At 43.1% G+C, this 26,233-nt stretch overlaps 1 protein-coding gene across 1 annotated transcript in view; it reads right to left on the bottom strand.

Moving 5' to 3' along the window:
- The window catches only part of LOC132820020 (FERM and PDZ domain-containing protein 1-like), a 43,950-nt gene extending 19,538 nt beyond the window's left edge, over positions 1–24,412 (bottom strand). Inside the window, 7 exon segments of the mRNA XM_060831947.1 lie at positions 1,496–1,621; positions 7,736–7,831; positions 10,479–10,583; positions 12,765–12,810; positions 16,204–16,306; positions 19,375–19,526; positions 24,393–24,412. Of these exon segments, the coding sequence (XP_060687930.1) occupies positions 1,496–1,621; positions 7,736–7,831; positions 10,479–10,583; positions 12,765–12,810; positions 16,204–16,306; positions 19,375–19,526; positions 24,393–24,412 (648 nt within the window).
- Positions 24,413–26,233: the final 1,821 nt, after the last annotated feature.

Here is a 26,233-nt window from a genome sequence, read left to right as displayed (position 1 = left end):
ATGCAATGCTATTTTTAGCAGTCTCAATAAAACTTGTTATTTCCATGCTGAATCAATTTTTACATACATTTTGCAGTTGAACAGATGAAATATAAGCATTAGGAACTGGGGCAGGCCATTTGCTCCACCATTCAACAAAATTATAATTAACATGTACCTTAACTTCACCTTCCTGTACTATCTCCATATCCCTTTGTTCTTTTAGAACACAAAAATCTGCCACCCTTTACCTTGAATAGGCTCAATGTCAGACCATCCTCAGCTCTCCAAAATACAGTTTTCCAAAAATTCACAACTCAACTCTCCATCCCGGTTCTCCTTGGGCAGCATCTCATTCTGAGAGTGTGAGTGACCCTATGTGCGAGATTCACCAGCCATATGGGAACTTACAAAGGTGGGGAGTGACAGCCGAGGGGAAGGCTCTCGATGTGGACACGCCACCCGAAGAAGGATGGACCACCACTCTCTTTCCTCCCATCTTTTAACCAGTCTGCTTAAGAAAAGAGCTGACCCATGCCAAGTATATCATGGCACTGCCAATGTAATATTTAGATCAAGTTAACAATTCCAAATACCTGTTAATTTCTTTTAAAAATACAGTTCAGTTGCTGATGTTGGCACTCACTCACGTACCTTCATTTTATCAGGAGCAGGTTGGAGTGGACAGGAAGGCAGCTACCTGTCATATTTTATGTTATATGGGACATTAAGAACAGTCCCATGGATTTCCATTCTATCTCCTCGCATTCTTCTGAACTTCAAGAAACACTGAATTCATTTACTCAACCTTCCAACATAAGACAACCACCTCATTCTAGGAACCAATCTGACTGGTCACAGCCCCTCTTCTGCTGTTACATCCTTCCTTTGGTAGATGGACCCAAACTGTAAACAGTCGTTTAGGTGTGACCTCACCAATATCCTGGAATTGTTGTGAGAAGACTGCTTGACTCCTATATCCAATCTAATTTTTTATCCAAAGTGAACGTACAATTTGCCTTCCCAGAAAAGTGATTACCAGGAAATACCATAGGTAATGCAGAGAGACATCTTCTTCACTCCTATGTTGTGTAATATTGATCAGCATTTCTGAACCAGAATTTGATAAAGCCAAGAGATGCTGCTTTGTTCAAATTCCATTCACAAAGTCTCCAAAAACAGAACTTTTCTTTAGGCTGCAGCAAATGGAACAAACTACTCAAAATGCCAGATTTGGACAGCAGTCCAATGTTAGGTAACAAAGCCAACAGATATAGAGGCAAAAACAGAAGTTGCTGGAAAAGTTCAGCAGGTCTGGCAGCATTTGTGAAGAGAAATCAGAGTTATTGTGACCCGGTGGGTCCAGTGACCCTTCCTCAGAACTGATACAGAGGATGGTTAAGGGTTTCATTCTGTAGATGAACATGTGGGTAACTTTAGTTGTCTACTTAAAAGCTTGCAAACTCTCAAGGATATCACTCCCTCATGTAAACAGTTCAAAGAAACCCCAACGTACCTGCTCAATGAGTTCATCATCATGTAAGATATAGATCTTGTTGATAGTGTATCGTTCCTTCAAAACCAGAGCAAAATGCTCAATACAACGGATGGATAACTTTGACTTCAAGCTGAGGATGATATCCTTTCAAATTTCAGTAGAAAGGGAAAACAAAATTAATTTCTTATTGCCTTTCTGAATTTCCTGTTGAAGATATATGGTCGTTTTACCTATCCCCAGCTGCCTCACAGCGCCAGAGACCTGGGTTCAATTCCCGCCTCAGGCGACTGACTGTGTGGAGTTTGCACATTCTCCCCGTGTCTGTGGGTTTCCTCCGGGTGTTCCGGTTTCCTCCCACAGTCCAAAGATGTGCAGGTTAGGTGAATTGTCCATGCTGAATTGCCCGTAGTGTTTTGTGTAGGGGAATGGGTCTGGGTGGGTTGAGCTTCGGTGGGTCGGTGTGGACTTGTTGGGCCGAAGGGCCTGTTTCCACACTGTAAGTAATCTAATCTAAAATCCTCTCCTATTGGCTGATTCCTGGGACGAAGAGGTTGAGTTCTCAGGAACGGCTAAACAGATTCGGCCATTATTCACTCGAGTGTAGAAGAATGAGGGGTGACCTGATTGAAACATATAGGATTCTCAGGGAACGTGAAAGGCTGGATGTTGAGAAGATGTTTCCACTTGTTTGGGAATCTCAAACTAGGGGACATAGTTACAGAATGACATGGAAAAAATTTCTTTTCCCGGAGCAAGGTGAATATCTGAATTCTCGATCACAAGGAGTTGTGGAGTTGAGATCCCAGAAAGTATTTAAAGAAACTCTAGGTAGATATTTAAAATATTAAGACGTGAGCATGAAACAGGAGTTGAGGGCTGGAGCAGATCATCCATGATCTTGCATAATGGCAGGATAGGAGTCAGGGAGCTAAATGGCCGACTTCTCCACTTGTTCCTTATGTTCTTACGATCTAAGAAGACTCCGAAGCAACATGATAATAAGCACTGCAGAAATATGAAGGAAAAAGTGTTAAATCATCCCTAACATCCTGCCTTACTCACTGCCCAAGTCTGCAGTCCCTGTTCCATCCACAGTCTACATCTGCTGCTCCATTGCTGTGGGAACCCCCTGCTCTATCCAGTGTCCCAACCTCATCCTCCATCCACATTCATACCCCCTTCTCCACCCATTCTTCGAACCCCATCCCCATCCACTCTCCCAAACCCCCGTCCCCATCCACTCTCCCAAACACCCGTCACCATCCACTCTCCCAAACACCCGTCACCATCCACTCTCCCAAACCCCGTCCCATTCCACTCTCCCAAACCCCCGTCCCATTCCACTCTCCCAAACCCCCGTCCCCATCCACTCTCCCAAACCCCCGTCCCCATCCACTCTCCCAAACCCCCGTCCCCATCCACTCTCCCAAACTCCCGTCCTCATCCACTCTCCCAAAGCCCCATCCCCATCCACTCTCCCAAATCCCCGTCTCCATCCACTCCCAAACCCCCGTCCCCATCCACTCTCCCAGCCCCGTTTTCCATCCACTCTCCCAAACCCCTTCTCCACCCACTCTCCCAGCCCCTTTCTCTACCCACACTCCTAGCCTCCTTCTTCACCCACTCTCCACCCACTCTCCCACCCCCTTTTCCACCCACTCTCCCAACCCCCTTCTCCACCCACTCTCCCAGCCCCCTTCTCCACCTACTGTCCCAAACCCCTTATCCACTCTCTCTCCCAAGCCCATTCATCACCCACCCTCCCGACCCCCTTCTTCACCCACCCTCCCAAACCCCTTCTCCACCCGCTGTCCAAACCCCCTCCTCCATCCACTCATTACATCTCTTGCTCTATAAATTGTTCAAACCTATGCACCATCCACAATCCTGGTGCCTAATATATCGACTCAGAAGGCATGAAGTTCCTCTTTTTTCTCACACTGGCTTTCGGTAGTGAGTAATGTACCCCTGCCCTTGGCTGAGAAGACAGTCAGAGCTGACTTGGTAAGCCTGGGCGAGTTTCCTGGCCCTTCATTGGGCTCAGTGCTAGTATCCTGGGTTGTCAGAAACTGCCTGCCAATCAGAGGCTAGCAGCCTTTGAGTCCTGAAGTCAGGCAAGGCCTACTCATCATCAGATCCAGCTGCAATAACACAAGTCTTCTTTATCTTCTTGTCACAGTGTGGGAAGGCAATGGGGGATGGTCAGGGAGTTTAGAGGTAGATGCCATTTGGGGTAACTGGAGATTCCCCCCTCCCAATCCGGCAGCGAGGTCACCCTGGTTTTCCAGGGAAACCAACACCAGCAGGAATGTAAAGAGAGAGACATCGAAGGTGGTCATTTGACGCTCATCAGTGGCCAATAATTGATTACTTAAGACCTTAGCAGATTGAATAGGTTGCCCATGGACTTTCTTGACTAGAACTAATTGGTGACCAGACATAAAGGTCGAGGGGGTTACCATATCTCCCAGTACCTCTGCCATTGGCAGGAACAGAGCCCATTGTAATTAGCAGTCGTTCTTGCTTCCCTTTCCAACATCTATTGTCTGTCCTGTTCTGTCAATGTCTAAAAGCTTTTGAAAGCTTTTTTAATTGCTGGATACATTGACTTGCAAAAATGGAAAAGCATTTTCGGAGTTGACTTATTTCAGTTATCATCCATGAATCTTGACAATCCTCACTGCAGAATTTGGCCTTTAGTGGATAAATGCTTTCATCCATTACGCAGTGAATACAAGACTTTGGATATTACCTTGAAAATCAGATTAAAAATCAAGTGTTGACCGACAAGCCTACATCAATAATTTTTGTTCTATGTTTTGTTTGCTATTCTGCAGATTCGGTTGCTTTTGTATACTGTTCATGTGCATTAAAGAAATCGACAGCATTAGGACAACACATTTTTTATCACCAAAAGATGTTCCAAAGTGCTTTAATGCTAAAGAGCTACTTCTGAAACGTGGTCAGTATTGTACCTCAAAGTTTGCTCATTTCACAGATGACCAGATGGCTACAGTATAATCAATCTTGCTCTTTCAGTTCATAACCAAATTAAATTCTTAAAGAAATTATTGAACTATGATTCCATTCCAACCTCCAATGTCTCCAGACTGTCAGACTTTGGATTCACATTCAGTACTGATGAGAGAAGATTTCTTCAAACTGAATACCAGAAAGACTAAAGCTATTATCTTCAAGTCCTGCTGTGTTCTCTAGTTACCAATTCCACCTCGCTCTCAACTAGCTGAGGCTGAACCAGACTTTGCAACCTGGGAACCACATTTGACCAGAGATCCTACCACAAATCCACATCATCACTAAGACTGCCTATATCCCACCTCAATACTATTGCCTGACTCCATCCTCGACTCATCTATTGCTGAAACACTCTACTGCAACTTAATTATATTGAGGTCTGAATTCCTGCCCGGTGTCCCATCCCCCACCCTTCATAGATGATAGCTTAGCCAAAAATCTGTTGCCTACATTTAACTTACAGGTTCCTGTTCACCTGAACTCTGTCTCTTTGGTGTACATTGACTTGACCATTATTCTTCATTTCAAAACCCTCCATTTTCTTGACCATCCTTATTTCTGTGTGTCCTCCACTACTACCATCCTCCAAGACATCTACATTCTTCAAATTCTGGCCTCATTCAACTCCCTGACTTTAAACATTCCATCGCTGATAGCCAAGTTCAGCATTTCCCTGCCTTTCCATTCCTTTCACCTCCTTTAAGACACATCGCTTTCACTAAGAGTTTTATCATTTATCCTAGTATCTCTTTATATGATTTGTGTCAATTTTGGTTTCATAAATGTCCTGTGAAACACCTGAGTAAATACACTCTCTAAATGCAGATTGTTGTCATTGATGTTGTTAATAAAAATCATGTTAATATAAGGGGCAGATCAGAATACTGAGACTCTGAAATAAAAAATAGAAAAAGCTGGAAATAATAAACTGGTCAGACTGTATCTATGGAGAGAGAAACAAAATTAAAGTTTCAGCATTAATGAAGAGCATATTTCAGAATTAGTGAGAGTTGGAGATGTAACAGGTTCAAAATGAATATTGCAGACAGAGAGCAGTGAGTGGTGAAAGAGAAAAAGGAAAGGTCTGTGATGGAAGGCAGGAGAGATTAAATGACAAGGTTTCACTGGGCAAAACAGGATGTTAATGAAACAAAAATTGGTGATGTAGTAATAGTGAAGAAGGTTATCTCAGAATACAATAGGATCTTGATCAAATGGGTCAATGGGCCGAGGAATGGCAGATGGAGTTTAATTTAGATAAATGTGAGGTGCTGCATTTTGATAGGGCAAATCAGGGCAGGACTTATACACTTAATGGTAAGGTCCTGGGGAGTGCTACTGAACAAAGATACTTAGGAGTGCAAGTGCATAGTTCCCTGAAAGTGGAGTTGCAGGTAGACAGGGTAGTGAAGAAGGCAGTTGGCATGTTTGTCAGTGCATTGGTCAGTGCATTGAATATAGGAATTGAGAGGTCATGTTGCAACTGTACAGGAAACTGGTGAAGCAACTTATAAAATACTACATTCAATTCTGGTCACCTTGCTGTAAGAACTACATTCTCAAGCTTGAAAGGGTTCAGAAAATGTTAGAAAGGATGTTGCCAGAGTTGGAGGGTTTGAGCTATATGGAGAGGCTGAACAGGCTGGGGCTGTTTTCCCTGGAGTGTCGGAGGCTGAGGGGTGACCTAATAGAGATTTATAGAAATCAGGAGGGGCATGGATACGATGACTGGTCAAGGTCATTTTCCCAGGATAGGGGAATCCAAAATTAGAGGGCATAGGTTTAAAGTGAAGGGGAAAAGATTTGACAGAGACCTGACAGGCAACTTTTTCACACAGAGGCTGGTGCATGTATGGAATCAGCTGCCAGAGGACGTGTTGCAGGCTGGTACAATTGCAACATTTAAAAGGCATGTAAATGGGTAGATGAATAGGAAGAGATGAGAGGGATATGGGCCAAATGTTGGCAAATGGGACTAGATCAGATTGGGATATCTGGTCAGCATGGTTGTGTTGGACTGAAGGGTCTCTTTCTGTGCTGCATGACTCCATGACTGTATGACAAGACAATCTAACTCATTTCAGTCAATCAGCCTGTACCTTGAATTTGGAACCAGTCATTTATTGGATGTTTATGTCTCACCAGTGCTCCCAGAGGAGACCTCTGTTTAAAGGTAAGGTGCTGAATCTAACATTTATCAGAATGATAAATCCAATTCAATCTCACTATTATTTATATTAATGAATACTAGATTGCCCAGAGCAGCTTCCATGGTTAGATAACAAACCTGAGTCTTTACTACACATCATATTGAGGGAAATCACTGAGTGGCTGCAGCTTGTAAAAACATTATGGCACTTGAATGGAAATGTTGATTTACAACATTTAGTGTTCATAAAGCATAAACAAAAATTGTGACAATGGAAAGTAACATTTGTAGACAGGAATGAATGGCCTAGAATTGGTTTTTAAAACAGAGTTAGATTTTAGGTTTTATTGTCACGTGTACTCAAGTATAAAAGTACAGGAGTATGGTGACAAGTCACGATGCCGCCACACACGGCACCACGTTAAGTACAAAGTTAGGTGCAGCATGGTGACTCAGTGGTTAGCACTGCTGCCTCACAGCGCCAGGGACTGGGTTCGATTCCAGCCTCAGGCAACTGTCTGTGTGGGGTTTGCATCTTCTCCCTGTGTTGACGTGGATTTCCTCCGGATGCTCTGGTTTCCTCCCACAATCCAAAGATGTGCAGGTTAGGTAAATTGTCCATGCTAAATTGCCCACAGTGTTCAGGGATGTGTAGATTAGTCAGGGGAAATGTAAAGTAATAGTGTAGGGGAATAGGTCCGGATGGGATACTCCTCGGAGGATCAGTGTGGACTTGTTGGGTCAAAGGGCCTGTTTCCACACTGTAGGGATTCTATAAAAGTTCTACCTAGTTACAAACTTTAAGTACAAAAGTAGTGAAATAAAGAAAAAAAGCACCATCATCTCTCTCCTATATCTTTGTCACTAATGCTACTTTAATCCATTGACAACTGAATTAAAAGTTTTCACTCATTCACTGCCCTGTCCACCAAGCCTATCCCCAACACCTCCTCCCTCCCTCCTACCCCACCCCCAGTAGATGGTTAAAATTAATAGTACATTCAAAGCTGAGCAAAATCAACAAACGGGAAAATTCACAGCAAGGAACAAAGAACACCTATAGCCGTCATTACCTTCACTGTTGTATTTTTCTCAAATCGAAAGGCCTTGGTCTGTCCATTTTCCAAATACACCTTGAGAATACCGGGCATTAAGAGTAGCGAGTTACCCTGTGGGAAAGATAAAACGCAAAATTCTAGAATTATTTATGAAAACAGATAAGCAAAATAACATAATAGACTCCTCATTATCTTTGTTACAAATACTAAAATGAGGGACAGCAGAGAGAGATTGTGTGTACGCATATATAAAATATATAGGTGTGGATGTATTTGTGCGTATGCATGTGTGTGTGCATGTATATATATGTTTCTGTGTATCTTTGTGTGTGTGTATGCATTTGTGTGTGTTTGCCTGTGTGTTTGTGTCTGTGTTTGTGTGTGTCTGCGTATGTGTGCCTGTGTAGGTGTTGGTATCTGTGCTTGTGTGTGTGTGTGTCTGTATCTGTCTGTATGTGTCTGCGTTTGTCCATATGTGTGTGTGTGTTTGTCTGCGTCTGTGTGTGTCTGTGTCTGTGTGTGTGTGTCTGTGTGTGTGTGTCTGTGTACCTGTTTTTGTGTTTGTGCTTAGTGATATGTACAGTTTGCCTCCAATATCCCTCCTGAAGTTTTAGATCCAATCTCTCCAGGTATTCATGAACTTCTTGCTGTCATTTTGTTCCAAAGTTCACTCACACACACACATCCACAGAAAAGCTCAGCCAATCCTTTGGGATTAAACAACCAAAAAAAACCCTATCACAGCCATAGGAGTTTTCTATGTTTTGTCCGGAGACCAAGCCAAACAAAACAACTGGTTTGGAGGGACTACACTGAAGATCAGGAATCCAGGGTGGGATTAAGGTAGTGTGCTTCTTATGCCTAAAGTTTCAGATTTCCAGCCTTATTAAGGGCCTTGTGTTAGGTTTAGATTAGATTCCCTACAGTGTGGAAACAGGCCCTTCAACCCAACCGGTCCACAACGACCCTCCAATGAGTAACTCACCCAGACCCATCCCTCTCTGACTAATGCACCTAACACTACGGGCAATTTAGCACGGCCAATACACCTGACTTGCACATCTTTATGACTGTGGGAGGAAACCGGAGCACCCGGAGGAAACCCACACAGACACGGGAAGAACATGCAAACTCCACACAATCGACCAAGGCTGGAATCAAACCTGGGACTTTGGTGCTGTGAGGCAGCAGTGCTAACCATTGAGCCACTGTGCTGCCCTAAGTAGAGTTGGTAGATCTAATGAAGGACATACAGTTACTTCAGATTAGTGAAAGAAGGCCTCAAAACGTGGCTAGTTGGAGGGCACTAAATTTTGTTCTGGGCATCCAAAAAAGTAGTGGCATAACTGAGAGTTGGCACCATGGTATGAAGTATCAGGGGATCCAAAGTCCACACATGTCTGGAGCACAAACTATTTTTAATAACCTGATGGGGAAGACACACAGGTTCCTTCCAGTTCCACATTATCTGGAGGGAGGCAGAAGTAGGAAACCACAGACCAGTTATGTGTGGCACCTTATCAAATGCTTTCCAGAAGTCCAGATATACTACATCTACAGGACCTCCATTACCCACTTCACTTGTTACATCTTCAAAGAGTTCTAGCAAATTAAATGAATTACTCTTCACAAAGAAAATGAATTATTCTTCATCAAACCACACTGACTGTGGTGGTTTGTTTTTACTTTACAAATGTAATACCACTTAATAATGAATTCAAACAATTTCCCAATGACAGACAATAAACGAACCATTCTGTGGTTTCCTACTTTCTATTTATCTCCCGTTTTGAACTATTGTCTTCCATTAGCAATTTTCCAACCACTAGAACCTTTCCAGATTCCAGGACATTTTGGAATACTATAATTAATGTATCCACTATCCCCGCTGTCACTTCCTTTAAGACTATAGGGTATAGGTCATCAGATCCTGGGGACTTGTCTGCCTTTAATCCCAATACTTTGCTCAGAATTTTCTCCCTATTGATGGTGATTGCTACAAATTCTACCTTTTCTATAATCTCTGCATTACCTGTTACAATTGGGATGGTTTCAGTGTCTTCCACTGTGCAAACTGAGGTAAAGTATTGATTTAGAGTCTCTGCCATTTCTGTGCTCCCCACTATTAATTCCTCGACCTCGAAAGGGCCAACATTCATCTTAGCTACTCTCCTTTTAATATACTGATAAAATTATTTGCTGTCTGTTTTTATATTTTGAGCTAGTTTTCTTTCATAATTAACCTTCATTCTTTTTATTACTTTTGAATCACCCTTTGCTGGTCTTTAAAAGTTTCCCAATCCTCCAGCCTGCCACTGCTCTTTGCAATATGGCATGCCTTAGTTTTTGCCCGTATGTTATCTTTAACTTCCTTACTTAGCTATGGATGCATTTATCCCTCATATTCTTTTCCTCCTTTCTAAATATATTTTAGTTGGAGGAATTAAATATCTCCTTTAATGTTCATCAATAGTCCGACATTTTAGTCTTTCTGCATGGCCCACTGGGCCAAATCTGTCGATTTCCCAATGTAATTAGCTTTGTTTAATTCTAAAATACTAGTATGGGACTCAGGTTTCACCAACGCTCGCCACAATCAACATTATTCAGGCCCTCAGGAAGCATAAAACCAATAAGGCACCTAGTGTTATATAGAAAAATACAAGTTACCCAGTCCAGAACATACTGGGAGCAAATCAGATTAATTATAATCTGGCTGAACTAGTCAGTGGGCTAAATGCCTGTGGAAGGCACAAACCTGTACTTGGCCATTGACGATCACTTCCTCAGCAAAGTGTACTTTGACTGGGTTGCTTTTCAATCTGGCTCGCTTTTCTTCAGTAATAAATGATGACTTGGGCCCCTGTATACAAACAGAAACCATGGCACTTAAACAACAGCTTTGGCGTTTTGTGTTGACAATGTGTGGCAATTGGGAAAACCCTGCACTGATGTTCTGAGTTCCAAAAGTTTGATTGTAACCTAAAATACGAACATACAAACAAGGATCAAGAGAGTAGGCCTATGAGCCTACTTCGCTCTTCAATAAAATCACGGCTGTTCTGATTTTATTGTAGGATCCAGGCCCTTCAGCCCAACAAGTCCACCCACCAACCCTCCAAAGTGTAACTCACCCAGACCCATTCTCCAACAGTAACCCCTGACTAATTCACCTAATCTACACACCCCTGAATACAATGGGTAATTTAGCACTACCAATTCACCTGACCTACACATCTTTGGACTGTGGGAGTAAACCAGAGAACAGGGGGAAACCCACACAGACTAAGGGAGATTGTGCAAACTCCACATGGTCACCCAAGACTGGATTCGAACCCAGGTTTCTGGCCCTGTGAGGCAGCACTGCTAACCACTGAGCCATCATGCCTCCTCTTGATTTTAACCTCAACTCTACATTCCTGTATCTCCCTGATAATCTTTCAACTCCTCAGTCATCAGGAATCTGTCTATCTCTGCCTTAAAAAATATTTAAATACTCTGCATCCACTACCTCGTGAGGAAGGGAATTCTAAAGGCCCACAACCCTATGAGAGAGAAAGGGCTTCCTCATCTTTGTTTTAAATGGGTGCCCCCCATTTTAAAAAAATGATCTCCAGTTCTCAGATTCTCTCACAGAGGAAACCTGAATTCTTTCAGCATTCACCCATTCAAGACCCCTTGGGATCTTAGATGTTTTAGTTAATTCACTTATAACACTTCAAAACTCCACGGGATACAAGCCCATCCTATCTAGCCTCTCCATCTAAGGCAATCCACTTATTCCAGGTATTCCTTCTCTGAACTGCTTCTGATGCATTAACATCCTTCCATAAGTACAGTGACCAAAACTGTATACAGTACTCCAGATGTGGTCTCCCCAAAGCCCTGTAAAATTAATGTATAATCTCCCTACTCTTGCAGTTAATTCCCTTTGCAATAAACCATTCAAATTGCGCCACATGAACTTTTGTATCCATCTGAAAGAGGACATGGCATCTCGGTTTAATAATTCAACTCTAAAAGTCTAGTGCTTGCCTCAGTCTTGCACTGAAGCTCATCCAATATCCCCGTAATAGCATGTACTTCTAACTAGATAGAGAGAGCTGGAGGTCTAGTTGATGGGTGCTGCTCCACTTTAGGATATGCTGAGATTAATGATCAAATCTTCGTTTGTATCCTGCATGAAGCCTGGAAACTTCTTTGATTATGTAGCTTGATAACACATCACACAAGACAAATGGCCACTGAAGCATGAATCAAACCCTTCTGACGTGAGCTGGTTGAATTTGTGTCAAACTTGGAGCAGTGCACAGTCTCATCAAGCCCCATCAAATGTTAATTGAACATAAAGCACCATCCTGTTCAGAGTCAGGTGGCTTTCTGCAAGCTTACTTCAAGACATCTAGTTCTCTTAATGCTAAGGAAACAGGGTCAATTGAAGTTTGATAGATTTTTATTGGAATACTTAGAGATGAGGTACAGCTGACTGAAGGAACAGGCCAAATAGCCTGCTCCTGTTCCCGTGTCCAAGATCAAGTGCTCACTGTAAATGTCAGCATCCATCCCATCTATAGATTTGTTATATCTGTTAGTTATTTCACTAATAAGTCTTCAAAACTCCGCATGATACAATCCCATCCTGTCTAGCCTCTCCATCTAAGGCATGCCATTCAAACTGCCATTGCAAATGCCAGACTAAAGTATTTGGGAATGAATCTGAATCACGTCGAGTGGATCTCTCCTGGACTGCAACCGAGTTGTGAATAAACCCATAGAATCCCGACAGTGTAGAAACAGGTCATTTGGCCCAACAGGTCCATACCGACCCTCTGAAGAGTATCCCACCCAGACCCATTCCCCTACCATATAACTCTACATTTCCCCTGACTAATGCACTTAACCCACACATCCCTGAACACTAGGGGCAATTTAGTAATTTAATATGGAAACTTCACACAGACAGTCGCCCGAGACTGGAATCGAACTGATGACCATGAGTAGCATTGGAAAGCTCTGCTTTTAAAAGTCAAAAGATTGTACTTACAGGGGTATTTCGCAGGACAGTCACTGTAACAGTGTCACCACATTCCCTGCAATAAACAATTTGACAAATATTAAAGCAATATGGGTCCAATGCAGAAAAAAAAGGACACTTGACTAAAACCTGCAAAATTAAGCTCCTGGCACAGAATATTATTTTCCGGGATCACAGGCTTGAACTTAACAGCAACACATAAGACTCATAAGAGTTGTACAGCGTGGAACCAGACCCTTTTGTCCAACTTGTCCTCACTGACCAGACATCCCAATCTGATCTAGTCCGTCTATCTCACTCAGATTGTAGTTCGATGTTAAAAATAAAATTGCCACGATCTTACAAGCCCCATGGGACTGCTCTCTCATTTGAGAAAGAGAGGTGACTGGTGAATTAGAATTAGGTTCAGTGTCACGTGTGCTCAAGTTACAAAAGTACTGGAGCGCAGTGAAAAGTGTACAATGTCACCAACACACAGTGGCACCTTAAGTACAAAATACCTAGGTATAAATCTCAGGTATAAAATTAGAGAAAATAAAGAAATAAGTTACAGAACATGACAGATATACACAGTATATGTTAGGAAAATAAGAAATAAAGAAATAAAAAGATTCACAATGCAGTCTTTCTATTGTTGGGGGGGGGGGTTCAGAACTAGAGGGCATAAGTTTAGAGTGAGAGGGGAAAGATATAAAAGGGATTGAAGAAGCAACGTGTTCACGCAGAGGGTGGTGAATGTATGGAACGAGCTGTCAGAGGAAGTGGTGGAGGCTGGTACAATTACAACATTTAAAAGGCATCTGGATAGGTATATGAATAGGAAGGGTTTAGAGAGATATAGGGCTAAGCGCTGGCAAATGGTACTAGATTAGGTTAGGATATCTGATCAGCATGGATGAGTTGGAGAAAGGTCTGTTTCTGTGCTGTACATCTCCATGACTCTCTGGCTCTATTAGGGCTTTCTGTAATGGTAGTGGTTTAACTTGAACCTCAGACAAGGGGAAAGGTTGAGAAGGAGAGTCCCTCATGGTAACCAATGTTTACACAAAGACATCAGCATCAGAAACATTTCTGATAAACAATCGCACTAAAGCTCCAGTGTAAGTCCAGAGTTCAGATACAAAGGGTAAAGATGCCTTCCTATAAGCAGTCTCCCACAGCCCAGATTAAAGCAGAGTGAAGTCTAATGAAGACGTCAGCCTTACACATTCTGGATGTGATCATGAACACATTGGAGATTGAAATACATCCAAAAGAGTACAAGTCATAACTCAGACCATACTTAGTTTTACATATTTGGTTCTTACAAACCCTGCCTCCAATGTTTGGCATGTATTTAAATTGGGATTGCAGTGAGGTTTTCTACACAGGTGGGAACTCCATTCTATATATTCTGCTAAACAGTTCTTAAGATCCAGCCAGACAACACTGATTAAGCCCAAGACCCTTGATAACACCTTTAACAGGAAGCAAATCAAATTCAGTAATGTTACTGAGAGATTCTTTTGTAATGATCACCACCTTAGCACTGAATCCTAGAGCTACAAGCATTGGACAGGAGAAATATATTCCAACAAAAGAGGCTCTGGGTTTGACAAATGCACACGCTACATACACCTTGCTTTGGTTTATCATTTATGAACAATCTTTAACTTAAAATGCTTTCTTTAACTACATTTCTGATAGAATACACTGAATTATAAATAGTGGGACTATGGATATAATGGAGAATTCATCTTAGGTAAGCAAGCAAGAACTCAACTGTGTGGATAATAGAGTGTTCAACTGTCTGTATTTATGGAGAAATTGGCTGTATGTGTAATGGGGTACTGGTTGTTTGTGTAGGGTACACAACGGAGCATTCAATCGTACTTGGAATGGAGTTCTTGATTGTGTGTACACGGAGTATTTGACTATATGTATATCCAAGTTTTTGACTGTATGTATAACCTGGCAGTGCACATATCAAAGAAGGAGAAAGTGAGGACTGCAGATGCTGGAGATCAGAGTCGAGACTGTGGTGCTGGAAAAGCACAGCAGGTCAGGCAGCATCCAAGGAGCAGGGGAGTTGACGTTTCGGGAAAAAGCCCTTCATCAGGAATAAAGGGTTTCTGTTGAAGGGCTTTTGCCTGAAATGTCGATTCTCCTGCTCCTCGAATGCTGCTTGACCTGCTGTGCTTTTCCAGCACCACACTCTTAACGCATATCTAAGCATTCAATTGTGCGTACAAGTTTGTCTTTGTATTTGAATTTTCAAATGTGTTTAAAATGGGGTATTCAATTATGTTTGCATGTAATAGAGAACTGGCCGGGTGTGTAATGGAATATTCAAACTTGTGTGTGAAAACTTACTCAACTGTCTGTGTAACGGAATTTTCGATTGAAATGTCGACTGTGAGTGCAGCAGAATATTTGTCTCTGTGAGTAACTGAGAACTCAACTGTTTGTGTAATTCAATATATGTAATGGTTTATATTATAGAACACTATTGTGCAAGATGTCTGGGTGAGCTGCTGTAGAACTAAGGAGACATATGACACTCAATTAAGTCTTGTTGGTGATCTCCCTTTAGAACTGCAAACAATTTTCTACACTTTAGCTTTGTTTTATTTTCTGAGTTTGCCACCAACAACTTGCATTTATATAGCACTTTGAAGGTCACAAAACTTCACAATTCAAACTTCATAGCAAGTTCACCTATTAAAGGACTTAAAGACAGCCCTCAAATAAGGTCATAGAGATGTACAGCACAGAAACAGACCCTTCAGTCCAACATATCCATGCCGAACAGATATCCTAAATTAATCTAGTCCCATTTGCCAGCATTTGGCCCACATCCCTCTCAACCCTTCCTATTCAGATGCCTTTTAAATGTTGCAATTGTACCAGCCTCCACTACTTCCTCTGGCAGCTCATTCCATACATGCAGCATCCTCTGCGTGAAAAGCCCCTTAGGACCCTGTTATATCTTTCCCCTCTAACCCCAAACCTCTGCCCTCTGGTTCTGGACTCCCCCACCCAGGGAAAAGTCATTGGCTATTTACCCCAACCAAGCCTCTCATGATTTTATAAACATCTATAAGGTCACCCCTCAGCCTCTGAAGTTCCAGAGAAAACAGCCCCAGCCTGTTCAACCTCTCCCCATTGCTCAAATCCTCCAACCCTGGCAACATCCTTATAAATCTTTTCTGAAACCTTTCAAGTTTCACAACATCATTCCGATAGGAAGGACAACAGAATTGCACGAAATATTCCAAAAGTGGCTTAACCAATGTCCTGTACATCCACAACATGACATCCCAACTCCTATGTTCAATGCATTGAACAATAAAGGAAACCAGAACATCTTCTTCACTATCCTGTCTACCTACGACTCTGGCCATTAATGATTAGCTGGTGGTAACTATTAAAACTTTACATTCAGTGAATGCGCTAAAAGGGTCCTCACCTAATAATGTTATCGATACATTCCTGGGAAATTGTATCCAGAGGCATGTCGTTAATTTGTAAAATCTGGTCACCTGGGAATAGCTTTCCCTCTCCAGGACCACCTAAGAAGCAAAATGAAGTCAGCATATTTTTGAATGGAGCATTAGTTGTCCCTCACAGAAAGAGAAGAAAAAACTGAAAGTACATGGGAAGCCATTAGCATATGCAAAGGTTAAAAAAAAGATAATTATTCATACTTTTTTTTACAACTGCACATCTTGCTGCCTGAAGCTTGTCTCATCTCAATGAAAAGGGAATGATGCATTTCTCAGATTGTGGAGAGAGAGAGAGAGAGAGGTGGATTGTACCTGTTTGTGACTTTCTTATAAAGAACTAGGGAACACAGATAATGTCAATGGAACTAAGGATTCTTGTGTGTGTTGAATAATCACAGCGTAGAACCCGAGGACCAGCATGCTAGAGATCATAAGGAAATTGATATTGGACCAAGGACAGGAGCTCACCAAAATAACCAAAGCAAATCTGCCTGTGTGGAGCTTCTACCTTCCCCCTCCATATCTATGTGGGTTTCCTTCAGGTGCTCCGGTTTCCTGCCAGTCCAAAGATGTGCAGGTTAGGTGGATTGGCCGTGCTAAATTGCCCCATAGTGTGTAGGCTAGGTGGGTTAACTGTGGTAAATGTGGAGTTAAGGAGATTGGGTGAGATGCTGTTCAAACGGTTAGTGCAGACTGAATGGGCTGAATAGCCTCTATCTGCACTGTAGGGATTCAATGATGATTCTATGAAAATAATGAACAAGTTAAAGGCATGAAAGTGTGACAAATCACCCAGAGCAGAAGATTCCATGCCAGAGTTTTAAAGGAGAATTGGTGCAGACAATGCATATGCCCTGACTGTAACCTATCAAAGCTGAGGAACTGGTCCCATAGACTGAAAAAATTACTCATGTCACTCCAACAGTTGAGAAAGGGAGAAGAACTGCATCAGAGGTCAGATCAGTTTTCCTTCGTGTGAATCCAAGGAAAGTGATGGTACCAAACAGAGTACCAGGCCGTGCACTCAGAGCATGCGCAGATCAACTGGCAGAGGTCTTCTCAGACACCTTCAACCTCTCCCTGCAGCAGGCCACTGTCCCTGCCTGTTTCAAGAGGGCCAACATTATCTCTGTGTCTAAGAAGGCTCATGCTGCATGTCTCAGTGACTACCGCCCAGTGGCCCGAACTTCAATGGTCATGAAATGCTTTGAAAGGCTGGTCATGGCATTAATCAACTCCAGCCTCCCCACTGCTCTTGACCCACTCCAATTTTCCTATCAGACCAACAGATCCATGTCAGATGCCATATCACTTGCCCTTCACTCCGCCCTAGAACATCTTGACACCAAGAACTGCTACATGAGAATCCTACTCATTGACTACAGTTCAGCTTTCAACACTATTATCCTCTCGAGACTGATTACTAAACTTAGTTATTTCAGACTAAGAGCCACTCTCTGCAACTGGATCCTCAGTTTCCTGACCCACAGGGCACAATCAGTGAAGACTGGGGACAATATTTCATACTCACTAACGCTCAATGCTGGAGCCCCTAGGGTTGTGCACTCATCCCCCTACTATACTCACTGTATACCCATGATGCGTCACCATGGTGAACTCGGCCCGGACAATCATAAAGGCCAACCTCCTATCTATAGAATCCATCTACCAGGACCGCTGTCAAGGAAAGGCCGCCAGCATTCTCAAAGATCCATCCCACCCTTCAATGTTTTTCTACAACCTCTACCATCGGGGAGGAGGTACAGAAGCCTGAACACACGCACCAGCCAGTTTCGAAACAGTTTCTACCCTACTGTTCTTAGAATACTGAATGGACTCACAAACTCTTAACATTCGCCTGTACCTGTATTTTTGTTTTTGCTGCTGTTTACCTATTGTTCAGTTATCTATGCTACTGAACTCGGTGATCTGCCTGTATTGCTCGCAAGACAAAGCTTTCCTCTGTGCCTCGGTACACGAGACAATAAATTAAATTAAATTAAATTCAGAAGCCTGGTGAATTATAGCCCAATTAACCTCACATCTTGCATTGGCAAATATCTAGGCCTATCATTAAGGACAAAGTGGCTGAAGATGTAGCTAATTTTCAGCTGATCAGAGACAGTAGTAAAGGCCCTACAAATCTCTATGAACTTTTTTAAATAAGTGAGGAGAGAACCTCTGGGTCCTAACGTCCACTGGTCGTGTCTTACCCTCTGGAAAAAATCCAGCAATGAGATGATAAGCCACTTTTATGATCTTATTGTGGGGTGGGTTCTTGAGGAAGGGGTCTCAGGAGGAGTTGGAGGCTTGGATAGGGGTGTGGATTTGAGGCCAATCCCTTGCCCCCATCCCTGCCTCCATTGTCACTAGTTGGATAAAATGCTGGCTCTATTCCTTAACCTAGTTTGCAAGTTGTCATGGTTTCTCAGTTTGGAAACTAGGCAGCTTTGTCCACCAGGGGGCAGATAATTTGGAAGGTGACGGGTTAAGGCCCTTAATTGACCATTTTGGTGGAAGTCAAGAAGGCCGTCTATGGATCATTTTAATTAATTACCGAGGTGGCAGGAAGAGGGTGAGGGGCCAAGCCCATTATATCACCTTCTGACCATCTTCAGGGAAGAGAAAATTCCACTTGAAGTATTGTCACCATGGCAAAACTGACAAAGATTGAGAAGAGTTCAGAGTTAATGCTGGAGGTGTTGAGATGGACTGTATCAGTTAAAAGCCCTGGCCCTATCAGACCCTCAGCCCCTCTTGAAAACACTTCAGGCCTTCCCTCAGTTCGATTAGATTACTTACAGTGTGGAAACAGGCCCTCCGGCCCAACAAGTCCACACCGACCCGCCGAAGCGCAACCCACCCAGACCCATTCCCCTACATTTACCCCTTCACCTAACACTACAGGCAGTTTAGCATGGCCAATTTACTTAACCTGCACATTTATGGACTGTGGGAGGAAACCGGAGCACCCGGAGGAAACCCACGCAGACACGGGGAGAATGTACAAACTCCACACAGACAGTCGCCTGACACTGGAATTGAACCTGTGTCTCTGGCGCTGTGAGGCAGCAGTGCTAACTGCTGTGCTGCCGTGCTGCCCACATTGGAACCTCCCATTCCCAGGTATTTACCTGCAGTGACAAACTTCACACATACTGGTGAATCTTCTGAGACCATAAAACCGTAGTCCAGGAGTGGATCTTTGATAATCTTCACTGTGACCTTCAAAGGGCTGCTCGGTTGGTTTGTGTTAGCAGCTGCTCCATCGGCTGGACCTTGATTACTTCAATCACAAACAAAGCAAGGGTCACATTTGTCAATCATTGTCAGAATCTTATTATTTTCCATATTATTTAATCCACCTCTCACCCATCCTCACCACACCCCTTCAATCCCCCATCCCCCACCCCCAGCCTGGACTCGGTCAGGTTCCTGCAAAATTCTCACTCGTAGTCTCTCCCCATCGCATTGGCTTTCTGAGAGAGAGGTCATTGTAAAAGGGATTTCCTCTGCTTCTCTGTATCCACCTCAAAACTGACACACCCATTCTCTAGGAACCTGCCAAAACCAGGGTGAAAAATTCCAGCAAGCTGTTTTGAGAAAGTCAAAGGATCAGAAGATTCTTGGTGAGTTAATAGAATCAAAGACAGAGGCTATGAGTCACAGAACCTCTGCTCTGTCCAAACTGCAGCAAATTGGCTAGGATGAGATCAAAATGTAGTCAGTGAATAAAACCAGGAAATTTTCAGCAAGTTCGGCAGCATCTGTGGAGAAACTTTCAGGTTAGTGAGTCACTGACACGCCCATTGAGGTGATTGATCAATCCATGGTCTAGAATGGCGGAACAGGTTCAAGGGGCTGAATGGTCTGCTCAGGCTCCAATATGCCTTCATCAGAAGTGGGTAAAGTCAGGGTGCAATTTCCCCTCCCTGGAGATGGTGAGGAAAGGGCAAATATTTGGTTGAGTTCACCCAGAGGTGTACTCAGTCCCTTTCTCACCACCTCCACTCCGGGCAGGAAAATCCATGGTGGGCATCCTCAGCCCGCCAACAAGTGAAGCTTTTGAATCACCAGCTAATAGACAATAGGTGCAGGAGTAGGCCATTCAGCCCTTCGAGCCTGCACCGCCATTCAATATGATCATGGCTGATCATTCCTAATCAGTATCCACTTCCTGCCTTATCTCCATAACCCTTGATTCCAAGGGCCTAAGCCACTCATTGGGCTGAATACCCTCTCTCCCAGCTGGTGGGAACAGGGAGTGTTTTCTTCACAGGGAAGCTCCACTTGCCTGAATCTGGGGCTAATTGGGACAGGGAGGGTTACTCACCCCATCCCCAATAGTGTCCCCAAAATACCCACTTTCTTACCCACTGGTGAAGCTGGTCATGGTGTGCCACTTGTGCTTCCAACCCTGAGCCTACAAATTTCTGATTGAGCAGTTACCTCTGGGTGGGTGGTGGACAGGGCAAGGATTCAGTGAGCAGGCTCCTGATTGGACCAAGGAGAAGCCCTTAAGTACCAAATTGATGCTCAATCCAATGAACTTTCATGCTGGGGTGATAAAGAGAGCCTAAGTAGGTTAATGCCCCTTGAAGTCACCTATGCCCACACTTAGTACTCAGCACATTAAATCCTAGCCTAAGGGATGTACCAGGTTTTAAGCAAATGCAAGGATAGAGAGTGGAAAGAAAAAAACATGCGATGGTCTATGCTGAGATTGAAGACTGGACAATAACAAAGAGGGTAATGGTGTTAGGCAAATTAAGTCAGAATGGAACAAATCAAGGAGCAAAACACGAATGTGGAGGAGGGATACACAATGACAACAGAGTCACTGCCGCCAGATTGGCTGTTTTCCCTGGAGGCTGAGGGGTGACCTTACAGAGATTTATAAAATCGTGAGGGTAAATAGATAAGGACTTTTCCATGGGGTGGGGGAGTCCAAAACTAGAGGGCAGAGGTTTAAGATGAAAAGGGAAAGATTTAAAAGAGTCCTAAGCGGCAACGTTTTCACACAAAGGGTGGTGTGTGCATGGAATGAGCTGTCAGAGGAAGTGGTGGACATTGGCATAATTACAACAGTGAAAAAGCATCTGGATGGGTATATGAACAGGAAGGGTTTAGAGGGATATGGGCTAAGTGCTGGCAAATGGGACTAAATTAAGTTATCTGGTCCTCATGGATGAATTGGATTTAATACTCTTTTCGTGTTGCCCTGACTCTATAAATGATTCAGAGGTCTGAATTATTGGGTTAGACATCAAATGGCCATGGGATTTTGATCCAGTGCTGGGAAACTTTGAAAATTACAGTCCCAGACATTACCTTGGAATGCCATCTTCTGGGACAGTTGTGAATTTGAAAGGCTTAGGTTTAATTTTAAAATTTTGAGTGAATTCTCCCACCCTGATGTCATGAGAGTAATGACAAGTGTGGTGACAAAATAAGGTGAGAAAGAAAAAAGTATAGATTTGCATCATTGCAAAAGAAGGTCTTGACTTGCCCTGAGCTTAGAAAGGTGAGTTCAAAGAGGTGACGACCTTATTTCAGTGCATTTGCAGTTCATTAAAAGCCCAATTTGACCGACTTACATCGCTTTTCCAAAACATCTCTCCTCTACCACGAAACGTAGACAGTGAAAATTCCCAACAGAAAGGTCAGAGCCAGTTCCTGACAATTATAGCTTGGTGAAGACCCATCCTGCCATCACCCAATGCACTTCACACATCGATGCTGACATGGCGGATTGACGCTCATTAACTTTAGCACCAGGTTACAGAATGTCAGAGACTATCATCACTCAGACTGCCAGCTGCTTACACACCAAATACAATTCGTGTGCTTTGAGTAAGTGGTGATGTGTGAACGTTAGAGGATCCACCACAGTCATTCAATCACACTATATGGGGATGGTCACAGTCAGTTCAAGTGATGTAGTGTAGTGATTACAGGTAGGTCAGTTGAGGGATCAATCTGTGACGGTGTGGCCAGCTTTTCTTTGCAATGAGATAAAGGGAGAGACTCAGTATGACAGAGAGGGACACATGAGCGGAAGGAGGTGATGATGAGCAGGAGAGTGTTATGGACCAGACCCTCTCAAAATATTTTAAGAAGGTAGACTAGGCCCTAATTTTTTCTTATTTTAAAGACAGATGTAAAGTGCCATGTTCCAGAAACTATTTTCTAGTCAAACTACTTGCTATTAAACAAAACGTAATGTATTCAAATGCTATAGTTAAAATACAACAAAAGAAAGAAGAACTTAGAATAAATTAACTCGACTGGAAAACTTAACAGAACAATAGATACAATTATTACTAATTAACTGTTTCAATATAGTAGTATTCCGTAAACACTCCTTTTGGCAAAAAGGCAAATTCGAAAACAGATTTTGTCTCACATGTAATCCAACAACCTACGAAGAGAACCGCTAGCTTTTGGCTATAATCAAGAGATGGGGAAAATAGGTTCCACTTTTTCAACATCACAATAGCAACCGATGCTGAATTTCAAAACTAAAAAACTAAAAAACTAGAAATCCTGATTTGTGAGAGCTGGCCACACCCATCCAGGCTGCACCTATTATTCCAACTTTAAATAAAAACAAGGCCTCCCAAGTTGTTTACTTTCTAGGCTCTCACTAGCCAATTCGGCACCTCTGCCTTAAAACTTTGCTTAATTGTAACCAGGACAAAACACACTTCCTAAAGCCACAGCATTGTCACAAGAAGTCATCAGGTGTTCCCAGTGAGTAAGCTGGAAATGCAGAAAGGGTTAGCAGTTTGGGAGGATGTGATGCTGTGAGCCCTTGGGTGGAACACGATGCATGCAAGTAGTTCATGAGCCTTGGCAAAGGCATGTGCCGTATCCTGAGTAAGAGGTAACAGAGAGAAGATGGTGGTACTTGATCTTGCAGAGTGCAGAAAATCTTTTCACTCTGTACACAGCACTGACCCACACTGCTCTTTATGCCAAGGTTGGTTGTCTTTGTTATGGTGTTCCCCTTTGGGGGATGGGGGAGGTGAGCAAGGATAAGGATTCCCATCCTCTCCACCAGACAGCCCAGCAGCACCTTCAGATCTCTGTCCTGGAAGGAGCTTGTCTTTCCCCTTGAGACCGTTTCCAGATCGAGCCCCTGCAGGTCTGAGAGATCAATGCTGATTGGGAGAGTCTGAAGTAGTGGCAGCTGGGCTTTTGGGGCAGGGGTGGGTGGTACAAGGAAACCAGGAGAAGATCTTACCTGGAGCACAGGAAACACGATTTCATGAGAAATGCAGCCATCATCTCAGGATTATAATTAGTGAGGAGAAATGTAGAAGACGGTGTTAGAAAATTGATTGTGGGCCACTGTGAAACTCACTGGCCGTCACACTTTAAGGAGAAATCGGAGAATTTAGCCCGACTTCACTGTATTGGAAAGTACAGGATGTTCAAAGGATGTACTTGACAAAAAGTTTGTAAAAAAGCAACAGATCAGTTCAAATCAGCGAGATTTTTTAAACAAACGCAGAGGAAGTCTCCTTGCTTGGTTTGAATCTGATTAGAATGTTTTTGTTTAATTGGTGGGCAACAAGATTCCGTGCACTGAAGTGTTCCATGCAGACCCCAACTGGATGGCCTAACAGAGGTTACCATAGCAACACCCCTCTGCAGGTCAGGGGAAACAGCAGGGATGGCCTGCTCTACACTTATTAAAATTGTGAATTATAAACAGGGGACTTAGCCAGGTCACGACAGGAGGTGGAAGGAGCGAGCCCTCTACACTGTGCCCTATCTCCAGCCCTCTCCCTGTAACCACATTACGAGGTAAAAAACAATGACTGCAGATGCTGGAAACCAGATTCTGGATTAGTGGTGCTGGAAGAGCACAGCAGTTCAGGCAGCATCCAAAGTGCAGCGAAATCGACTTTTCGGGCAAAAGCCCTTCCTGATGACCACACTATAACCACACTACCCCCAACACAAACACACACACAAACACCGCCAGACCAGAATACTGGGAGCAGACTGGAACATCTCACTGTCAACTCTGGTCAGCGACTGGAATCGGGTATTAAAGATGCTTCAGCTCTGAGTGAGAGCCAGTCAGACTATCATGATGCCCATATTAAGAAGCTAGACAGTATAAGTATGAACTGTATCTAACCTTTCAAATGTTTCGTACATTGTGACCACCCCCAATCAGTTCTTTGAAAATACCTGAGCTATGTTTGTGGAACAGTCCCCTTCTCTTAATCATCCTGCAATGGGATTTAAGAGTACATTTTACTATTTAGCATTTCTATTTCAAAAGGAATGTACATCAGACAAAGGTCAGGAGGCCTGACTTCGAGCCTACAGGACTACTGTCCAATGTCTAAGCTACAGTATTCTCTCAATTGTACAGAGATGTGAGCTGATGATCTGTGGGTGAAAATTACTTCTTTAATTGTGCAACAATTTTTCATGAAACAGTCTGGATTGTAACAAAGATGCAGCTGAAAGGAGTAGGGTATTTATGTTACATTAAATTTAATCTGACTTCAGGCTATCAGAAAACCGGTACTTCCAGACAAGGTGATTGACATGATCTCGTGCAGATTAATAATTCATAAAGGCTTTTAACGATGTAGCAATTGTGGCTCTTTGTTATATTATAGACAAGGGAAAATCAAAACTCTCAACAACTGAAAGTGCTTTGTGCTTCTGAAAAGGGTCATTCTGTTTTGTTTGTGAGATTTTATTTACAAAAACGATAATGCTTTTGGTGACAAAATGTAGTTTTATAAATTCAACGTTGACTTGCTTTACAGTACACGGCATGTAATGCCATAATTGAGAGAAATCAGCAAGGTAAAGGCTATGTTGTAAATGTAATATCCATGTTAATTTGCTGAGGCAGGTTCTGAGAATAGAAACCAGGATTTTATAAACCTCCCGGAGGTGGACCAGGAGGTAGAAGAGCTGGTGAAATGATGAGTGGCCATGTGTGATTGGCTGTTTGATGTGATACGGCCAAAAGGGCTTCGGGTTTTTGAAAAGATTCGTAGGGTTATGGATTTGGTCATAGATTCATTCGCTGAACTGGTGTGGTTTTCTGCAGACGTTTTGTCACCTTGCTAGGTGACATCATCAGTGTGTCTTCGATAAAGTGCTGTCGGTCTGTCCTGCCTGGTACTTGTGTGTCTCTGCTTTTTGGTACTTCCAGTTCTGTATCTGAATGGTTTGTATATCAGATCCTGTTCAATATGTTTATTGATTGAGTTCCAGCTGGAGTGACAGGCTTTAAGGAATTCTCTCATGTGTCTCTATTTTGCCTGTGCTAGGATGGTTACATTGTCCCAGTTGATTTGTGTCCTTCGTTGTCCGTGTGGGTGGAAATCAGAGTACTGGTTCAGTCTGGCAGTGGGGAGTTGATGCTCATGCATTCATATGGTCAACTTTTCTTCATGTTTGTCCTATGTACTGTTTTTCACAGGCCTTGCAGGGTATCTTTGTAGATTATGTTCATCCTGTTGAATGGGGGTGTCGGGTCTTTAACTTTTGTGAGGAGTTGGTGAAAAGTGTTTACCGGTTTGTGGGCCACTAGATTCCTAGGGGTCTGAGTAGTCAGGTAGTCATTTCAAAAGGGCTTTTTCCCAGTGGAGGGAACGGATGCAGAGACTGTCCACCGGCGGGGGGGGGGGGGGAGGGGCTTTTTTTATTCATTTCTGGGACATGGATGTCACTGGCTGGCTAACATTTATTGCACTGTCCCTAGTTGCCCTTGACAAGGTGGCAGGAAGATATCTTCTTGAACCGTTTGCAGTCCATGTGCTGTGGGTAGACCCACAATACCCTCACGAGGGAATTTCAGGATTCTGACCAGCATAGTGAAGGAACGGCGATATATTTCCAGTCAGGATGGTGAGTGGCTTTGGAGGGGGACTTAGTCAATGGTATTCCATGTATCTGCTGCTCTTGTCCTTCTGAGTGGAAATGGTCGTAGGATTGGAAGGTGTGTCTGAG

The sequence above is a fragment of the Hemiscyllium ocellatum genome, chromosome 11, assembly GCF_020745735.1.
Source record: "Hemiscyllium ocellatum isolate sHemOce1 chromosome 11, sHemOce1.pat.X.cur, whole genome shotgun sequence".
In the NCBI taxonomy this organism is placed as follows: domain Eukaryota; kingdom Metazoa; phylum Chordata; class Chondrichthyes; order Orectolobiformes; family Hemiscylliidae; genus Hemiscyllium; species Hemiscyllium ocellatum.
This window is presented reverse-complemented; position numbering and strand designations above follow the sequence as displayed.